At 37.8% G+C, this 18,993-nt stretch overlaps 1 protein-coding gene across 1 annotated transcript in view; it reads right to left on the bottom strand.

Annotated features, from left to right (window-relative positions):
* Positions 1-15,434: 15,434 nt before the first annotated feature.
* Positions 15,435-18,993, bottom strand: part of LOC134531608 (acetylcholine receptor subunit alpha-like 1) — a 38,156-nt gene continuing 34,597 nt past the window's right edge. Inside the window, exons 7-8 of the mRNA XM_063367358.1 lie at positions 18,594-18,992; positions 15,435-15,638 (exon numbers count right to left, since the gene is read on the bottom strand). Coding sequence (XP_063223428.1) covers positions 15,435-15,638; positions 18,594-18,992 — 603 coding nt within the window. The remainder of the gene's footprint in view (positions 15,639-18,593; position 18,993) is intronic.

The following is an 18,993-nucleotide window of genomic DNA, read 5'->3' as shown; positions in this document are numbered from 1 at the left end:
CGGTTTATACAATGAGATAGAACGGAAAAAAAGCGAGCATGAACTTGGGTGAACTTCGGGTGTGGCTCTCTCGTCTGTGCAATGAAGGCTCCCCCCCCCCCACTCCCTCGGATGCCATCTAGCGGGGAACAGCTGTAACGTGTCGCCGTTGCAAAACGCGAAAATACCTACTGACTCATGACGTATGTTCCGTTCTCGTCTCAAACAAAATATTAGGAAAGGGCATTTGATACTCAACGCTAGTCTTATATTTTAAATGAGTTTTGTTCAAAAAAAAATTTTTCCATGTTATTTAGCAGATTTTGTATTCATTTATATAAATAAATCAAATGAAAAATCGTACTTGCCTTAAATGATTTCAACAAGCTCATTTGTTGGATGCGATGTTTGTGTCAGTCGATGTGTAGCGAAACAGTGGTTCGCAACCATGAATCATAACTTTCATCGATACTGGGTCGTATTAACATAGGGAAAAAATTTTAAATTCAAAAATATTTTCGCGAGCCGAAGTTAAACGGTAATTGTAATTTTAGAATCATCTTCATAGGAGACTTACCTTGGACGAGGTGCACGAAGCATACTTAAAAAAAAAAAAGAAAAGAAAAAAAGAAAAAAAAAGAAGCCAGTTATGGGGACTGTCAACCGAAGTGAAAACTTTAAACTTTGTTTTTAAATGTGTAATATGACATTTCTCCGCCAAATGTACGTAAGAAAATGATTTTGGTACTATATAAGTACGATGTCAGCATGATATCATTTATCCTTACATAATTTTTTAGTCATAACAGATGTCAGTGGATTGTAAAAATTACGTAAAAATTCATTACCTAGCTATGACTTACCAGTGATGTCAGACCTAGGTCATGTATTCACGTGGTCAAATTAACTTCACTTACTGCTACTACAGCATGTCGGTGATGCGAACCAACATGATTTTACCCATCCAAAAAAGAGTCCAACACGCACATGATACAGTCGAGTATGTACAATGTATTAGTGTATATATTCGTATACATGTACACAGGCCTCTGGGATTCGCCAGTCTGGCGCAACACTTCACTAGCATGTCGGTGACGCGAACCCATTAGTTTTGCCCCTACCAAAAATCGCTCAACGCGGCTAAAGAATGTTTTCACTTCAATAAAAAAAACCGATTTATTCTTATATTATAAATGTTCGAGGTAAATTGTACAATGGTTGAAATATTGAATTAAAAGAAAAACTATTGGAATCGGCTACCAACATTAATAAGAAATCAAAAATACAGTTTTAAGAATTTTTTCTATTTGTTTATCTGTTTTTTTTCCGGCATCACTCAAAAACTGCTTGACTGATTTTCATGAATTTTTTTATTAGTAAGGTCTTTAGGCTAACTTAAGCTCGAGAAAAAAAAAAAAAAAAAAAAATATATATATATATAAAGAATTATATCCCTAAGGGGGTGAAAAATAGTGTAAATATAGTTTTAAGATCTTATTATACATCCGAAGATAATAAAGTATAATAAACTATTCTGGATACCAATAATAAGTATACTCACTAAGGGGTAAAAAAAGGGGTAAATATGTTATTAAAATAATTAATTATATCCTCGAAGCTATTCCAGCGTAAAAAATATATATCGCGTACCAAAAGTAAACATACGAAAATTACAAACCCCAATTTTATCATTTTGCGAAATTCCACCCCTAAGGGTGTAAAAGAGATGGGTTTGAAACGCAAAATGAACACTTCTGAAACAATTAGAACTAAAGGTATGAAACTAAGACAGAACAATTTGCATGTAGAGTTCGATATTGCAAATAAAGCAGGATGTAAAAAAAATTGAGCAAGAATAACGTACATTATATGATTTAATATCATGTTTTTTACCTTTGCCATTTTTCTATAGTCAACCTCAAAAGGGTTGAAAAAGAGCCAGTTTTTATTTATTATAAAAGTCATATCTTTGAAGATAATTAAGTGATGCGTTACTTAGGAGGTATGATTTATAAGCGTGCAAAATAAACCAACACTTTTTAACTACTAGCTGAAGGGGTGAAAGAATGTAAATATGGTTTGTAATCAAAAGAAGTCTTCCGATCAAATCAAACAAAGATTGGCAATGATAAATAAACATACCTTAAACTACCTTCTCTTATTCAACGTGCTTCGAAGTATCACGTCTTAAGTTATAACAGGGGTGAACATAATTTAAAAAAATGTTATGGATTCACTAAATCAGTATTGAAAAGATAATATTTAATTCAATATAAATTCAAGTTATTAAAATTATTTTGGATTGCACATCTGCGGTGTGCCGAAACATAGGCCCAGATTGTTTGTTTATATTTACGTTTGCAAACATTTAATTTAACATTGTGAATCGTTACAAAACAGTATCGAGTGTCAATATTATTTGATTATAAACAGAAAACATCTATCAATGTGAATGCTCTCTATGACTGTGGACCGAGTCGTTTGCAACAATACATTTAAAAACTTATTTTTTTTATTACAACATTAATAACACGTATTGTTCCTTGGTTAAGTTTTATTTTGAAAAACATTTAATATTTCGGTTATTGTTGTAATTGTGTGTAATTGTTTTGGACTTAAAGCTTAAATCTTACGATTCGTACGGGCCAATAGGAATGCGCCATATGGACGTTTTTGAACGGGCTGGCAACGATCGAAGGAATGTTGGGGACTTTTTGAAGACCGAAAGACGCTCGAAGTTAAAGCCAATATAGTTTGTTAAATAAATATAACAATTGAAAGTAAATAGGATTGTGTGTATTTATGACACAAGTAGATGTGCAAAGCTACGTGTGTAGAAAATGTTTTAGGGAAATATGTATAATTTATTTAATTATTGTGGATAGAAATTGCGATTGTCGCCGATACCGTAAGTTACGCCATTGTGGCGCTTGTTAATTTCCATAATTGTCACCGCTACCCAAAACGCACATCTGATTTTTATGACCCTATAGACAAATGAACCCTAAGGAACTTAATAGAAATTCGTGACATAATTTTTATAAACATATTTTTTTTAAATTTATTACAAACTTCATTATCTCGTCTAACCCCAGGTGTCTTGTTTTTAAAGTTATCTGCTCACCCTGAACTAACTAGCCGGCGCATTATAAATAGACTAAGCAGTTAAAATAAAACTTTCAAGTGGTGAAAATATTTGGTGACATAAAATCTATCAGGACAAACAAACTTTTGGTTTATGTGTGTGCCCTACATACCTCCGGAAATTACGAATTTAAGGATGATCTGTTAAGCTTATCTATCACTGCCACAGTTTTTATTATGAAATTCAAACTGCCTGACTTTTGTAGTAAAGTTGAATTTATTTATGTGGGATATTTGTCTAACAGTGAGGGATAAAGTTATTAAAAATATTTGCAGTTTTCCAAACAACATAACTACATAGTGTGTTTTTATTTGTCTACTGCCATTATTGTCCCATGTTTTTATGTGGTTTAAAATTGATTGTCACCAATACCTCATTTGAAAGTAATAATAAAATGATATAGTCCAATAACAAGGTAAAAGTAGAGCGGTAAAAAAGAACGGCATGAGTTCCGTTTTACGTGTTTGGTTAATATATTGCCATATTTACTTAATCTATAGTTTTGAATTTTCCCCATAGGCATCCCTGTGGCAAAAGAGGTGAGGGGCGAAATATCTGGGATTTTTAAGCAATACTAAGCAAAACTTCGATTCAAAAAATGCGTTGAAGAATAAATTTATACCTTTACTCTACATTTCAAAGAAAGATGCGATTGTTCCAAAAACCTTATACAAATGTAGGTATCTGCAATAAGGGGATATTGAATTATTTTAAGGATGGCTACAAACAAAATAAATATATGTGTAAAAGACGGCACAGTCTTCATTAAAATGAAATAGACAGTCTTTATATTGGCTACCTCATGAAATAAAAAAGTGGTGTGATTTCATCAAGGTAAAATAAATCCTCTAACGCACTAAAACGGGAGTTATAATATCAGATATTGATTTATAATAAACATTAAAAATGCTTTTCGCATAACCACTCTAAAAATATTCTTAAACGGGTTTGTTGTAAATTAAATATTTTATACGCGTGACAATTTATTGTGTCTATTTCTTTAGTAAAATGTTTTCGAATTTATCGTATACTTTTCTGAAAATGGTAAACTATCAGCTATAGCGAGTAAATATATAAGAACACATTTTTCTGACAAGTTGATGCGAAAAACCCTGAATATTTCAGTGATGTGAGTTGTTGTTCAATCAATGAACAGAATTTAGTTTTATATGCAATTTTCTAGGTTTAATTTTAATTTTACACGTTCATTAGTTATTTTTCACTTAGTGGATTGAGTTAGACCTCAAATATTATTACATTTTTCATTATTACTCCGTAAATATAAAGCTACGGCACATAATTTTTTTTTAGCCTTCTTTAGCTTCATATGTTTGACCTGTAAATTTTGAAAATATATTATAATAATATCTTGTTATTGGTTTTAACACATACATTTATCAAAGCTTGTTTCATTTGTTGGTAAAACAAAGCCCTTTTATTGTATTCGTTCAAATACCAACCCACAATGCAAGAGCAGTTCAGAGAACACAACAGTTAGATGTTTAACAGAATTTCAGGGAGCATTATTTTACTGGCTGAATTAATTTGCTTTAAGCAAGTTACAACTTTGATATGAACACCGGCTCAAGATACGGCACTATATATAAATGCTCGACGTTCTTGATCAATTATTTGACATAATTTGTTTAAGTTACAGATTTTTGAATAAGACATATCAAGCAAATACTTTTGTAGAGTAAGTATTAGGTAATTTTACTAAACAAACGCTTAATTGTTTTTAAGATTTATTTATTGACATAAGTTTAAATTATAAATATTTAATAAAAAAAGTACTGCAGCGAAATAGATACGCTATTCGCTTGAATAAAATATTTCAGGTAATAAGCCTACAAACAAAACCTTTTATTACAAAATTACATTGGTGTAGGTTTTTGAAATAACTGTTATTTACATTTAGAGTTATTTTGTTATTATTCATTTCTAGAGTTTTGATTATATTACTTTTGCGACTCAATTAAAAGGGTATTTTTTTAGGATAGTTGCGATACTATGGTTATGGAAATATTTATTTTAAATTTTATATCAATAAAAACTTACGTTTTTAAATTCACGTGGGAAACGCTACATTTAATTTTTATTTTATATTTTATACATTTCAAAGTGTACCGTTCAGAAAAGTGGTAAGATAGTCAATATATATTTTTTTGTTTGATTATTTAAACTCCATGAAAGGGACTCTTACAAGCCGTGTCAAAAGTAAATTCCCCAAAAGTCACGAAGACATTAAAAGATTTGCAGAATGTTATGAATAATCCTTTGGCAGCGCACGTTATGTATGCTATTCATACTATCACTTATTTTTTTCTTAGTCTGATTTATTAACCAATTTTCTTTCATTTTGCAGTGTAATTAAACTTGAAGCCAGATCTCACGGTTTTGTGCATAATCTATAACTGTGGCCAAGTCATTTAATGCTTTTTTTTGTGAGAAACCGTTCTTTAATTTTTCTCGATTACATTGAAATCACGAGTCTTGAATCAGAATGTCTGCTGCTATGCCAAAGTATAAAAGGTTACTAATTTTTGTTATAAATCAAACCTATCGCTAGATACAATGACTTACGGCGGGTAGATATACTGTTTGCTGGACTTAGGAACATTTCCTTTCTTTCTTGAACACTTCCTTGTCATTGGCTCCGGCCGACGAGCGAAGGTGGTCGCGTACTTCACTGGACCAATGAGGAGTCAGTGAAGTGTCTGCGATTCGCTTGAAAGTAACGACGCCAAGTTAAAAGAAATTACAGATTTTTTTGCACAATCTCTTGGCGCAGAACGTTTTTGCGATATCACCATACCTGCATTCCACCAAAAAAAATAACGCGACATTACATTCTGATCTATTTGCACCTGGTCTTTGCACTGAGAAATTCAACGCAAAACTAACTCCTTCTGCTTCGGGCTTGTGATTGCAGTTTATAATTACTGTACTGAGTGGCCTGCAGAGACTTCACCAGTCTCAAGCGATGGTCGCTTGCTGGAAAGTTGTCACCACTGAGAGAAGTCAACACCACCTTCGCCTCTGGGCACGACCAGTTTGATGCCTCTGTTTTTACGAGTGAGTTATTGGTAGGGACCGGAAAAATTCGCGGTTTCGATGGCCTGCAGGATAGTCTACGCATTCCCCTGTACACTCGGGAAAATAACGCAAGTTCATTGGCTGCTGACGTGTAAGTCGTCTCATCTGGTTTGTCTGTGATTCGATCCTTCTTCGGTCGAGGGTTTATAACTGGTTGAGATTCGTCGAGATGAACAGTAAGCCAATAGCAAAATCATCTAAGAGGTATATGCATATGAATTCTAGCTTATCGCCGAATGAATCCGCGAATTTTTCCGGTCTCTAGTTATTGGTGTGGACTGCTTTACAACAGCCAGAAGACAATGATTCGATAGAAAAGAATTCTGAATTCTGGGCAGGTTGTATTTTGGACCACAGCCACCAAGGGGTTTGTTTCGTGAATTTACATCCATCGCGATGAACGAGAATGTTTTGCATGAATAAATGAAGTAATTTAACAAAATTAATGTTACTTTTCATTTTATGTGAATTCGATGAACGTCCTACTTGACGGTTGTGGCGGCCACGCCAGAAAAACTGCGACACCAAACCGCGACATACTCGGCCCGTTCACGACCACCGGCTCAACTCACTCCACACGAACACCAGAACCATCAGAGAGCATATCCACGTCCATCACCAAACAATGTTCTGCCATTCCCCGTCGCTTCTCGCAAGGCGGACGGCCGAGGCTCGCTCGAGCGCAAATTTCGCGCCTCGTTCGGGGGCATCGTTTTGCCCCACTGGCTAGAGACCGGAAAAATTCGCGGATTCATTTCACGACAGCCTGAAATTCAGTGCTGCCTCTGCTATTGGCTCACAACTCACCTGGACGACTCTGGGTCAGTGAGAAACACCCAACCAAAGCTATATTGAATCACAGGCTGCTACGTTGGGACGTCTCACAAGACAGCAGCCAATGAGTGGGTGAAATTTGACCGAGTGTACGTAGAACTATAAAGTTAATCCTAGAGGTCATTGAACCCGCGAATTTTTCCGGTCCCTACCCATGGCTCATTTCTCTCGGCTACTTCGTGCCTCATTCGTTACCTACCACACTTCTCTGCATTTTAAATTGCTTCTGCTCGGACGATTTCGCTTGTTTCCTTTCTTTTATGAAACCTAACCTTTTTTTTGGCGTAAGCATTTTGCGATTAATGGCTCCAAAACCGAAGCGAGTAATTTTATAGGTGTTACACTCAACTGGCACAACTCAATGCTCACTCACGAGGAACGTAAAGTTTAAATCACGCAAATCGATGTATTTATTTTGGACTTACACCAATGCTCATTATGTCATCATCACTGAAAACGTTACCCGGGTGAGACATACGTAACGAACACGAGCAAAGTAAGCGGCGTAGCTTTAAAAGTTTACAAGTTCTAAGCGGTGTCGAATACCCATCCTAAGTGTCACCCAACCCGAGATCAAAGACATTCATAACCCACCTACGGCATGTAACCGGCTATTTGTTCACATTTATGTTTGCGCCACCGCCCTTATCAGGGATGTTACTTTGACACTGCTTCAAAACAAGCTCACCGAATTGGCCGATGTCCTGGTTAAATTGTTGAAAATACCATAGTTTCACAACGATACCAACAACGGAACAATCGTCGTATGGTAATGTTATGAAAAGGGAACATATGTATTAGAAAAGAACACATAAAACAAGCATGAACAAATAAAGGCGTCATTTGAAGTAAATACCAAAACCGTTTTCCAAATCAGATATTAAAACAAAACAACAAGCATTTAATATGCCTCTTTAACACTGTTAGATCTTACCAAATAAAATCATACAATTGCCATTGTCATATACTTAAAACGTTTTGAAAAAAATTATTATATCAATGAAAAACACAATTTAATTGATAAATGAAACTAGTACAATTCATAGCAAAAATACTGTTACTTTTATTTATATCTTACGAATTTTAATAACAGTAGAAACGCTAAACATATTATTTGTCTAATAATAGATTGTTATGACGGCATTTTTTTTTACATAAAACGTACAGATAAACATTACTAAGGGCTTGCTTGTAGATTAATTTTAGTTATGAGTATAGATACTGTAATTTAAGTGGAGAAAGTATTTTATATTTAACTTATTGCGTGATTAAAATTATTTTTTCAATTTAAGTATGAAGTTTTTTTTTTAAATTTACAAACTATTACTGATTTTCCTATTTCATAAACTAGTAAAAGTATAATACCAGTAATAATACTTTCACTCACAATAATCTTAAAGAAAGCCCTTATCATAGAAACTTATTTTACACAATGTCACAATTTCATAGGAAAACGCCGAGGAACAATAAGTTGAAAAAGAAAGAAGAAAGAATCAAGTCAATAGTATTGTTTTGAAAGATAGCTGCTCTCTGAAGCAGACCAAAATACACAGTTTTCTCATCATAGATATAATAGAAAGTTTCTTGAGATGTTAGGGAATTTGCCAGTCAAACAATAAAAATGATAATAATAATGGTTTTCAAAACTTTTTTTTTTGATTTAACTTTAACATCAGTGTTATGTAGTTACAAATGAATTTTTTTTACATCACCACAGTAAATTAAATGTGATCAACGTTGACATAAATTGGTTAAATTATTACAAAAACATTATTTACTAAAATACACTATTTAAACAGTTATAACATCACACAAGTGACATCAAAATAAACCAGTGCTGTTATATAAATATATATACATATATATTTATATATATTAGCCATTGTTGTTGCAATGGTAAGAGTTAATGACAGTTAAAATGTTTTACTTGACTGTTAGAACTTAGTATTATCAATATTTACTTTTAAATGTTTTTTGTTTGTTTTAAACATGGTTGTTACTGTATAAGTACAATCTGTTAAATAAATCGTTTTAAACCTGTGTTGTTAAAAATCGCAATCTATGCATCTCATATCGAGTTTTGGGATTGGAAGACGATGATTTAAAAACAGCGCAAAAATTTTTCTAAAGTTTTTAGTACTTTATTCCAAGTTATTTCGGAAGCATAATTGTCAGTGATGAGACAGTAGACTGAGCGCTGATGTCAGTAATCTACTGCCTACTGAGTCGAATATTACAACGCTATTGAATTACAACGGAATCATTTATTTTATCGATATAACTTCTTGATTGGTCTGATTTTATTAACTCCTCAAACGTTGAACAATGCCTGACTTATGCTTCCAGTACACTGAGTCTTATAAGAATGGAAAGTAATTATGAAACGAAGGTAAAATAACATTGGCGTATCATCATGCAATCAATAACATTGCGCTGTAGAAACAACATTTTCGCTATAGATGAGACCAGTGGCGTAGCCAGGATTTGTGTATGGGGGGTGTTAAGAAGCCTGCCCCCCCCCCCCCCGTATTAAAGCGGGGGGTCCGGGGGTCCTCCCCCGAGAAAATTTGGATTTCAAGGTGTAAAATAGTGCTATTTTAGCAGTTTTCTGTACTTAAATTTGAATATTGTAATGGTAAAATTTTTATTAATTTTAATATGAAATTTGTTTGAGTGATGAATAAGAAAATAATTAAAGATTTGGTGCTAAGGGGGGGGGGGGGTTGAACCCCTAACCCCCCCCCCTGGCTACGCCCCTGGACGAGACAGTCTTTGACAAATTCTTGCTTTAGCCAACTAGAAACTAGAGAAAGTGTTGGTATGAAAAAGAGAGTTTCATTAGCAAGTTGAACATTATGTCTGATGATAAAAACTAATTATCTCCAGTAAGTCAGTACTTGTTCTAAGGACGTCGATATATATTTTAGCTACGTGCGGTAGTTTTATGGCTAATAAGTGTCTGTTTAATTTAATCAACGTAAAATTCAATCATTACAATTTATTGAAAAAAATGAAATCATCTTGTAGATTGAATAAATCTACAGTGATATTGTTGATTGTTATTCCTTAGTCACATATAATCTGTACAATTCTCCATAGTAGGTACTCGGTAGTTTGAGAATAAGGTTAAGTACATAGACATCTAACTGTAAAAGACTGTAAAATTATTTGCTAAGTTCATAAAACTGTTCAAGTTATAAGTAATCAGTTGTATTTAAGCATTGTTAAAATAAAAAAATTATAATAACAAACAGTCAATTTAATAATTAATTCACTAATTTTTAAGGTAAATACAGCTTTACAGTTCGTAATCGAAACTAACTTTACATTCTTCTTCACTATTGTAGAAACAAATAGATACTAAATTTATAACATAAAACTTTGTGACTAACTTTATGAACCAACTTTCCTTAAAAAAATATAAAAAAATATTCTAATAGTAATAAGGTGACAGCCATAAAACCATCGAATTTGACCTGGATATTTGAGTTGAAAATTTTTATGTAATTTACCTCCTACCTTAATATTTAGTACAAATTTAAATCCACTACTGTTTATATAATCTGATTGTCTGTCTATAATATTTTTTATGACAAAAAGCGCAAATTTTAGGAAACAATTTTTCTGAGTATGAAAAGTCACAACACTCAAAGTTTTCGTAAGTGAGCTAAAACCACGGCTATAAATACGAATTTAACTTCTACTTTATCATGTGTGGATGGCTTTAAGGACTTCAACAAGTATAGAGAAATGTCAAAACACTTTTTTTTTCTTCAAGTCGATAGGATGACGTTGAGAGAAAAAAAAACATCTATCTATATGTTGCGCATATTCCAGAGCATTTTCAGAGCGAAATTACCCCAAAAAATGCGATATGGCGTAGGGTATCCTATGCAAATTATATTTGAATCAAGCAATTGCACCTGGGTTTTCACAATGTGAATCATCTCAGATATTTGTTATTAGTAAACTCACAAAAACTTTATTAAATTCTGCTGATAAAGAATTTTTTTTTTCACGTTCGTTTCACAAAAATAAAATGAGTTAACGCCGTGTTATATTAGGAGAAACTGCAAGTGCTGATTCGGCGATTTCGCTTTCAAAGAATGAGAAGATTATTCCAAGTAATTTTAATTACGTTCATCAATATCTTTTCGTCTAAACAGGATTGCATGCTAAGAGCAGTTTCTTAATTCCCATCAAAGAGTTGATCATCTTATTTATTCTTAACTGATGTAGCCTATATGAAATATTAAAAAAAAAAAAATTAATGCATTTTCTTGATAACACTCTTAGATTCGGAAAGTCCACTAAGTAATCTACTTTACCTTACTTACTATAAATTTGCAGACTAAATAGGTGTTTTTTTTAAGTTATGATAAAAACAATGGCATACTACATGTTCTGTAGGTTTTTTTCAGGCCGAAGAGTACTAAATAACCGCCATTAACTCCTACTTTGATACAGGCATTAAAATGTAATAATAACGCAGATCTTTGTTAAAGACTAGCATAGAATCATTTACTTATAAAAACTAGTAACATCATTTTTTTCAACTTACTTGGCATGCAATAAGGATGTACAAAATTTAGAATCTCACTTGATTCCACATAATGAGAGCGTACATGTTCTCTTGTAATATATTACATTTTTTTATGTCTATGCTCTGAAATATCACAACTTGAATGAGTTAGTGTTTAAACGTTTATGATTGAGATATTTTAAAAACAAAGTTACGACTTCACACGAAATAAATCATTCATAAATAGTGGCATGATATGCCAAAACAAACTTATGTAACGTTCTGATTAGAGACCTGCAAAAATTCGCGAATTCATTCGGTGATAGGATAGAATTCAAACACATATAACTCTAAGATAATTTTGCTATTGGCTTACTGTTCATCTGGACGAATATCAACCAGTTATAAACCCTCAACCAAAGAAGGATCGAACCAGCTGAGACGACTTACAAGTCGGCAGCCAATGAACTTGCGTTATTTGCCCGAGTGTACAAGGGTATGTGCAGTCTATCCTGAAGGCCATCGAAACCGCGAATTTGCAGGTCTCTAGATGATGTATCACAAAAAAAGATTTGTTTTATGGTAAAACTGGTACATATTTTAAGTATAAGTATAGAAATTAAGAAATGCAGATAAATTATACAACAATCTAAATCATATTCTGTTGATATGAAATTATTTATGCATGAGTAAATCAAAATAAGAAAATTTTCTTAAATATAAAATTGTTGAGATATAATTATTGTAAATGATGCAGTTAGTCCACGCAAACTTAACAAACACGTTCGTAGAAACGCCGGTCACAGCAGCTAATCAACTTGTTTTGAAATTGCAAACAACGTACTTCAACTAAATGCTTGTTTCGCAAGCTGAGTGATTTAAAATTTTCCCTTTTCACTAAAATCAACGGACCTTAGGTCCATTTAGTTATTTTTTTTTGGCACAACCTATTTGGAACACAGTGATAAATTCCCATATCAACAACAGAATCTGTGGTGATGGCTGCACTCTTAAATGTAAGTACACTAGTATTTACATCTACAAATATTTGACAGAATTTACAGTAACGTTTCAAATATTGCTATGTCATTCTTCATACCTAATTCCTAAATGACGTAAAAAAATGTTTTAATAAAATTTCGTTGAAAGTTACTCAAACGCCTTTCGGTCTTAAAGTTGGGTTCCTAGTCGAAACACGAAGAAAATCTTACACCGTAGCACATTGTAATGGTCCGAAATTATCGCACAAAAATATTTCAACATCCACTTGTCATTTTATAGCGTTGCGTAGGATTGCAGAGATTGTACAACCGAGTTGCATGGATTGTGGGCCCAAATAAAATTCATTATAGAGCATGAAGTTGAGGTCCACAACTTAGTCTACAAAATTTGATATTTGGGGCTAAATTTTCACAGTGGCTCAAAGTTATCTTTTGGAAGCACGTCTTATAACACACAGTACTTGCATTATGTGTTGGCACACATAGCGGTCAACGTTTCTAGGAACTGTACCGCAGGAAAATATTTCTTTGTCTTAAATCATTGATTTTTGAATAACTTATGCTTGCTAAAAGCTTGAGACCGTAAGTTGAGATTAGATTCTCAATTTGCTTTCAAGTACTGAGAAACTAGTTTCAAGTAAATACCCTTACATAATTAAAAGACACTGAAATGTATGACATCAGTAAATAAGAGTAATTTTGCTTCTGTGCTTATAAGCATAGACAATTGGTGGATCCAAAATGTGCTATTCCTGGTCGCGGGTAACTCGGAAAATGTCGTGCGCTACACATGCCATGCCAAAATAAAACTTTGGACCACCTAGCCATAGTAAGCCAGGTGACTCAGTGACCTCGCTTTATAGAGTTCCGAGTTCTAAAACTCAACACAAACACCTCAAGTTATATTTTTCCCCCAGCTTCCAGAAACCAGTCCGAGTAAAGAGTTGGAATGAATCCTAGCACAACTCGTGATTAATTATTTCTTCGATATAGCAGACTTGTGTTGTGTGTTTCATTATCTTGTAGTATACATTCTGATAAAGGCAGAAGTAACCATAAGTACACAATGATGTAAAACCACAAATTATTTCTACCGAATAATATTCTATTATCAGTACTATTGCTGGAAAGCATGCTTATTTGTGTTACTTGTCTTCACAGGGAAAAAAAGAAATCTTCAATATTAAAGAGAAATCCAAATTATGCCCCAATGTCAAACTTTGTGCATGCGTCAAAATTCTAGTTATCTGACAACTCCTCTGCAACATTCGTGCTCGCGATCTCGTGTAACATAGCGAGGTAGTCAGCATGTTGGTAGCCTAGCATGGGGTTTCAAACACCAGAGGGTGTAGCTACACCTTGACCACGCCAAAGAGGCACACACCGAGATGGTCTCATTGCCTCATCTCCACCTTCAGTCTTCAAACATCTAATCTTCATCATGTGCATTTCCTTTTGAGTAATCTTATAGCGCTTTATGAGCGTCTAAACTATGCCCGAACACTTGCTCAGTCGTCAGATAACAGCCCGAGTAGCCGTTGATGAAGTGCACCAAAAGCGGGCCCCAGTGCCTTTCTCAAATGTCCACCGGCTTATAAACAAAAATAATGTCTTGCTGAATATTTTGGAGAACTTTATGTTGAGGGGTACATTTAATTACTTTCCTGCCGTGCATGAACAGGAGCAACCGAGCGGTGACAGTGTGATAAATGTACATCCGAGTATATGTTACCATATTACACACAACCAAGTTGAACAAATCATAATAAAGCCCACCATCTTGGAGATCTTGAACTGCCTGTCGTCGCCGGTGCCAGACATGGCCCAGGAATAATGACGATGCGTGCTCAGTCTTTGAAGACCGGCAGCAACACCCATGTGGTGATTTCTCCGAGGAAGCGCACGTTGAGTAGGTCCCATCGCTGGTCTTAGTCGTCCTCTGGGCCCATCATCAGAATGCACACCATCTTGGAGATCTTGGACTGCCTGACGTCGGCGGTGCCAGGAATGGCCCAGGGATGACGACGACGCGTGCTCAGACGCCGAAGACCAGCAGCAACACCCGCGTGGTAATTTCCCTGAGGAAGCACACATTGAGTAGGTACCATCGCTGGTCTTAGCCGTTCTCTGGGCCCACCATCAGAATGCACACCATCTTGGTGATCTTGGACTGCCTGATGTCAGCGGTGCCAGGAATGGCCCAGGGACGACGACGCGTGCTCAGACGCCGAAGACCAGCAGCAACACCCGCGTGGTAATTTCCCTGAGGAAGCACACATTGAGTAGGTACCATCGCTGGTCTTAGCCGTCCTCTGGGCCCACCATCAGAATGCACACCATCTTGGAGATCTTGGACTGCCTGACGTCGGCGGTGCCAGGAATGGCCCAGGGATGACGACGACGCGTGCTCAGACGCCGAAGACCAGCAGCAACACCCGCGTGGTAATTTCCCTGAGGAAGCACACATTGAGTAGGTACCATCGCTGGTCTTAGCCGTCCTCTGGGCCCACCATCAGAATGCACACCATCTTGGTGATCTTGGACTGCCTGATGTCAGCGGTGCCAGGAATGGCCCAGGGACGACGACGCGTGCTCAGACGCCGAAGACCAGCAGCAACACCCGCGCGGTTACCTCGCTGAGGTAGCGCATGCCGAGCGGGTCCCATAGCTGGCCTCAGACCTCCTCTGGACCCATCATTAGACACCATCTTACAGACCTTGGAGTGTCTGACGACGGCAGTGCCAGGAATGGCCCAGGGACGACGACGACATGTGCTCAGATGCCGAAGACCAGCAGCAACACCCGCGCGGTGACCTCGCCGAGGTAGCGCACGCCTAGCGGGTCCCATCGCTGGCCTCAGTCCTCCTCTGGACCCATCATCATGATGCGCATCTTCTTCTTGGCGATCTTGGAGTACTTGATGTCAATGGGGCGGGTGGTGTCGTAGAGCGAGGGCGCCTGCAGGATGATGAGCGCCGTGCCCATGATGCAGGCGACGGAGAACAGCCAGAGGAACAGGCGGTCCAGCACCATGGCCACGTACTTCCAGTCCTCCTCCACCTGCCACAACCCACCACCTGGCTGCAAGACGTCTGGTTGCACCCCAAGGACATGCACATATGGGTTTAACAAACATTTAGTGGAATCTAAACACATTATGTCAACAAATTTATAATCAGAGCATAGTATGAACACGAGAACCATTGTTACTTATCGCCATATGTGCGAAATGTCTGTCCATGCATGTACAACATTAAAATGATGTAAGATGGCTGAGAATAATATGGCCAACCTTAGGTTTGTAATGTAAGTGGACTCAGGCAACTAACATGTATATGGATGACTTAGATTAGTCCGTGAAGGTCCTATGTGTATACAAGCGTTTACAACAAAGCGTTGGCTATTGGATCATTTTTTAATTCTATCTAGGCACCGGTAGCTTAGAAGGATTACCAATTTTTCTGACTTGTTTGGTACATTTTGGAGTATTTTAATACATATTGGGCCGCGAATTAGCATTTCTTTGGCACAATTTAAAATTTTAATTTTGAACAATATTTTTACCAGTCATTTTGCAGCTAAAACGTAAACTTTTTCCGCTCTGTGTACACTCCCATTTATTCTTTATCAGGCTAGTCTCTCTAATCTGTTCCCAGAACTAGATCTGATTTTTGCCGAGTCTTTACGAGTCAGCTTGTATTTCGTCTTATCCCTGCTTTGATGCACGCCCATCTCCTGTAATTCTCCTCCAAGTCGTGATCAAGACTGCTTATCCCTGTGTTTTCCCAGGGGCCTGTTTCTCTCGGAGCTCTCCTGAGGCAAACACTAGAGGCACACTCGCGAGTCGTTTTACCCAACGTATCGTCACGTCTCTGGCCTTTGTATAACTTAATTTGCCACCGTCGTACAGATTCCAACTCCCCCCTCTCCATCCTTTCCTAGTAACACTGCTTAGAGTACTGAACGGCCACTAACCCGGGCTGAAGCCAAGGACAGCCATCGGTCTTCGAAACTACCGCATCTGCCCTCTCGCGGCGGAGTTGCGAGTTATTTCCCCTGGGTGTTTGAACGCCTCCTAAACGCCTGCCCCCCTGACGACACACGCCACAAGAAGTTTACTGTAATTCTTTTCCGAGCCACCAGAGCGCTCCACAAGTCTCCCCCATAAGCCCCATGCTTTCGAAGTCGCCTCGGGCGAGAGATGCTCTAGTCGATTCTTTCTTGGTTCGGACACCCCCTCAGTAGGTCGCGCTGCGATCGGCCCCTAACACCAACGTCGCGATATCTATGTCAGTATTTCTCGACCACCCCCTCGGAAATTTTCGGAATCTTTCGGTCTGGAACCTGAAGGCCCTCCCTTTTAATTTCGAAAAAAAAGCGCCTTTTTAATTATGAGTCGCTGTCGCCACGCAGAGACTCCACGCCGCGCTATCAGACTGACCACCTCGGATCCTCGGCCAGCACACAGCAAGACTTCAGTCGGTCGTCGTACGAAAATGTAGTCTGCTAGTCAAGGGATGTTTTCCCTAATTTTTATCTTAACCAGTAATTAGTCAGTCTGTGTGCCTAGTAGAAATTTGTTATACATTGCTAAATTCCTAATTATCTTAATTTATGGAAACGTCCGCGGCAACCGCGCGTGTTCGGTGCTTGTCTTCACCTCACATCCTGGAGGACTACCTTCCTGAGCGCTACGAGACACCTCCTGTTTGGCGAGATTTTGCCAACTTTTTTTGCCCAAACATCGCCTTTTTTGGTGGGCATTATTGCCCATTTACTGACTGTCTGTGAACCAGTTCTGATCATGTTGGATTTTGGTTTGTTCACAGACAGGGTTCAAGAACCTGGAGCGGGCATGACGACCGCATCCTCCAGTCACCCAAAGTTATTTTTTGTTTAAGGGGACATTTACGTTACACCAGGAGTTGAGTCTGTGAAAATACGTCTTCGGTTATAAATGAAATTATCACATCCATCTACTGAATCAACTAAAATGTTTGGAGATTCAAAGCTGTGAAAGCACCCATAGTTCAGATTCTTGGAATTTCACAGAGTGTGTATAGCCAGTTAGTGCACGTCTGATATCAGAAATTTAGACGTGTTATATGCTACAAGGATATAAATGTAAATTGTGTGTCCAGAATAGATTTAAGGCAAAGAGTTTTATTGTAAATTCCCGCGTGGCCACTAGTTGTTAAGCATGCTAATTTTCTATAGTATTGATTGCGCATTTTTGAGCACTGAAATCTTCACGTCATAACGAAGTTAGATTTGTTGTCAAAGTTTAATGGTTGTAAAATTTCAATGTTACTATGCACTAAAATGTGATTCTCTTGTTTATGGTGCCGTATGTGTGCCATGTTTAAATGCCCGAACAAACGTTGCCAACCCATGAAGACAAATTGTTTGTGCAAATAACCTTTGGATGTCCCGTAATTTTTTTTTGGAAATAAATGATGCGGTCTTTGACACCGCACACCCCGGCTAGTATTCTTCAGGTGGTAGAGGTACCTCCCAAAGCCCCCAACAATATCTAACAGCGGAATTATTTTATGCCCCATTTTAAAATATCTACAGCTTGCTTCCTTGTATCTAAAATATACTAAATCTCACTTTTTGCAAGAGACAACTAAATTATATGTTGTTATGCACATCAGTTATCAACAGGATTTTAAAAAATTCTTAAAGGGTCTACACTGATTTTAGCACATTCTATACTGCACTTTATGGACACATTTGGAATGGGGAGATTCGCCGACAGCTGTTTTAGAATTGGTCGTATTATGTGGTCGTGGTATTGTGACCCTATGCTATTAGCTCTGTCGTGCTGGAACGATGCACGACGTGTAATCGTATTTGTCGTGTCGTGCACGTCGTGACATCGTGATTCCAGATAAGGATGGTGGCTCGTCGGTCGTGTTATGTTGTCGTGATATTGCGACCCTACGCTATTAGCTCTGTCGTGCTGGAACGATGCACGACGTATGATCGTATCTGTCGTGTCGTGCCACTCACGTTCTCGAACTTGTCCTTGTTCTTGGCGTGCTGCGCGATGAAGCGCGCGTCCTCCACGGTCTTCTCCATCTCGCGCGTGGGTCGGTCGAAGGTGGGGCTGGCGTCGAGCGCCGGGGGCGGGCCGAACAGCTCGTCGTCCCCGCCGGGCAGGGGCAAGGGCACAGGCGCCGGCTCGCCGAAGCAGGGCCCCACGCCCCCGGAGGCCGCCACGTCGAAGCGCGACGGCGGCAGCGCCGGGATGTCGTAGTCGCCGCCGTAGCCCAGCTCGGCGGGCGCGTCGAACACGCCCGTGAGCACGCCGTCGGGCGGCTTCAGGCCGTCCGCGTCCAGGTCCTCGTCGTCCAGGAGCTCCTCGTCGTCCACCGAGTCCTCCTGCTTGGGCCGCTCGATCAGCAGCACC

Source organism: Bacillus rossius, chromosome 1, assembly GCF_032445375.1.
Source record: "Bacillus rossius redtenbacheri isolate Brsri chromosome 1, Brsri_v3, whole genome shotgun sequence".
NCBI classification, from domain to species: domain Eukaryota; kingdom Metazoa; phylum Arthropoda; class Insecta; order Phasmatodea; family Bacillidae; genus Bacillus; species Bacillus rossius.
This window is presented reverse-complemented; position numbering and strand designations above follow the sequence as displayed.